General features: G+C 36.3%; 1 protein-coding gene across 1 annotated transcript; it reads right to left on the bottom strand.

Moving 5' to 3' along the window:
* LOC131011646 (UPF0496 protein At3g49070-like) lies at positions 1–1,206 on the bottom strand. The gene has a single exon (XM_057939423.1). It carries the CDS (start codon positions 920–922, stop codon positions 128–130), a length of 795 nt encoding a protein of 264 aa, XP_057795406.1. The 5' UTR covers positions 923–1,206; the 3' UTR covers positions 1–127.
* Between the last annotated feature and the right edge of the window lie 1,676 nt (positions 1,207–2,882).

The raw sequence follows: 2,882 nt of genomic DNA, 5'->3' as shown, positions 1-2,882 counted from the left end.
TAAAAAAAAAAAATGATTCCATATAAATACAATCTGAAAGAGAAAAGAGTAGTGTATGTATGTACAAATGAATAGATCGACAATTAATTAATCCCTAGAGAAACTGCTATATTATATACAGATGTAATTAATAGTGCAGAGAAGAATTCCTGCAAATCTCCCTAACCACCATAGCTCGAGCTCTGTTAATGGTAAGGAGGCAGAGATAGACGTGCTCCTCCAGCTCCTCCGCCTGCCTACTCACCCCAAACTCACACTCCTTCAACACCTCCAAACAATCCCGATCCAAACACACCTCCATCATCGCCCTACTGTGCTCGATCTCGTCCCCGATCCTCGCCACCAACCGCCCCATCGTGTCGAAATCCCTCTTCAAGATCCACGCCCCCTTCGCCGCCACATCCGCCGCCCTCCTCGTCACGGATCCGCGCTTGAAAACCCCAAACCTCCTCATCCCGCTGAAGAGGAACTCGATCATCCTCAATTTTCCCGCCATTTTCTTCCTAAGCCGTTTCAACACGCGCGAGTGCTTGTCGTGGATCTTCTGGAAGTAGTTCTGCCCGTTGAGATCGGCGAAGGGGTTGTCGAGGAGGCCGGAGACGGCGAGTTGGAGGAATTCGTGGTGGCGAGAGTTGATGATCTGGTTGATGGATCTGTAGTTGGTCTGGAGGTGGATTAGGGTTTGGAGGAGGGCGGCGCAGAGGGCGGAGGCTTCGGCGCTGATGTTGAAGTAGTCGGAGAGGATTGAGTTGAGATGAGGCGATGACTTGAGGAGCGAGGCGATGGTTTCCTGGGGCGGATTGAGGAGGAGATTAATGGAGGGATGAGAATGGTTTACGAGGAGTTGCGCTTGTATGAAGAAATCTGCGAAGGATTTTGTCCTCACCGCGCACAGATACTCGTCGTTCACGTTCACCTTCATCTTCAAAGATGATGATATGCTTTTTTGTAGGAAACCTTTAATTGTTGGAGAATTTTTGGTTGTTTCCTAAAATTTCTAGTGTGTCAAAGGAGGAAAAGCTAGGATGAAAGCATGCAATTTGAGGTATACATATATATCACGTCATTTACTTGAGGAAATTAATTAACTGTCTAGTATTGTGCGTGTGTATGAGAGAGAGAGAGATGTTGATTGTTGAAGGATGATGAGAGGTGTAATTAATTAAGATGTGGCTTATGTTAAAAGTGGGTGTATTAATAAAAATAAAAATGTATGTATATGCACGCATCTCTTTTATATCCCGTAACCTTTGCTTTATGTGCATCACCTTAATTTGGTTAATACTAATTTCACTTCTACAACATCAAAACGACTAATCAAATTCTACCTTCAAGGCTTCAATCTCCATAAATTTGCATGCTCATCAATCATTTTAATACAAATTCGTCATGTGTACTTCAACATTTTCATCGATCATGGTATATTAAGAATGAAAATTTATTAGTTTATACTTTATAACCTTATATTTAGTTAAATAAATTGACTTTTTAAAAAAGAAACAAAATAATTAAATCTGAGGCTATGCCACACCAAGACATCATTCATGTACCCGAAATTCGTTCTCTCTTTTTTTGACACTTTGGGGGAGGGGGGAGTGGTGGGGTTTGAACCCTGAACCTCAGTGTTCGTAGACAAGAGTTCGCACCGCTTGGTGTCCCCTCGGGAACCCGAAATTCGCTCTTGTATTATCATTTCTGAAGATAAGGATAATTTTTGCATTTGTAGAACTTGATACCCTTTTTGGAACACGTAACAAAATCCACACCATATACAATTTAATTCTAAAATTAAAATAACAAGCAGATTTGTTTTTTCTCTCTTTTTTTCTTTTTGAACATACGTAAGAGCATTCCCAAAAAATTTCTCAAAATTAAAATGTGAAATAAAATGCGGTATAATTAGCTTAAATGCAATTTTTTTTTGTCTTTATCTTCTTAACGCAGATCCATACTTATCTAGAATTTTTATAATCAGTTAGACATTCAAATATATATTTCCCTTATCACATGAAGCTTTCCATAAATAAGTAATAAAGAATTAAATTACAATCCAATAAATTTGAGGAATTATTTTTATTATTATAGACGTAATATTTAAGGAAAATATTGTGTGGTCTACATTATGCAATTTGGTTGGTCGAGGTAAGGAAGGTTGGCAGTTAAACAATCTCTCATTAATTATAACGGATTTCATGGCCAGGAAATACGTATAATCCGACGTGGCTTCTCAATTTTCACGACAACTGTCTAATATTATTCTGCACTTACGCGTATTATTAATATTTTTCTTTCAAGCCAATAAATACTAATTATTGATCATGTACCATTGTATATGCTGTTATGCGTGGAGTGTTTATTTCTTTGTTTGGCCAAATGCATATCTCATCTTCAATACCATTTCCACTATCTTCACCACTTCATAAACCAAAAACTAAAAGAAATAAGATATACATAAACAAATAGTTTTCCTTTTCATATAGGGGTTTTTGCAAATAAAATCACGAACAATTTTAAATTTGCAATTTTAACGTGACTTTTGAAGTGTGACGAATTAAATCACAACCTTTTCAATTTTTGCAATTTCGTCCCCTCAATTTTTTCCGGCCACCGAAGTGATGAGTTGGAACTTATGTGGATTATTTTTTTCCACGTAATTAATTTCTAACTAAGATTAAATTGCTGACTAAGATTAAAACAAAATCAAAACCTAATTCTTTTATTTTACTTCATTTTCGTCTTTTATAAAAATATATTTGATGTGTATCTTAAGTTAAAGATCATGAAAAGATCTTCAATTTGATTTAAAATTCATTAAATATGAATTTGAAATAAATAATTTATTATAATTTAAAATTTTAAAGTGATTGTTTTTCTCTCTCCTA

The sequence above is a fragment of the Salvia miltiorrhiza genome, chromosome 2 (assembly GCF_028751815.1).
Source record: "Salvia miltiorrhiza cultivar Shanhuang (shh) chromosome 2, IMPLAD_Smil_shh, whole genome shotgun sequence".
Taxonomy (NCBI): Eukaryota; Viridiplantae; Streptophyta; class Magnoliopsida; order Lamiales; family Lamiaceae; genus Salvia; species Salvia miltiorrhiza.
Note: the sequence above shows the minus strand (reverse complement) of the source record. Positions and strands in the feature narration are given on the sequence as shown.

What these genes read in the sequence shown, in the direction of transcription:
- LOC131011646 (XM_057939423.1), bottom strand. Translation starts at nt 922, where the DNA reads ATGAAGGTGAACGTGAACGACGAGTATCTGTGCGCGGTGAGGACAAAA.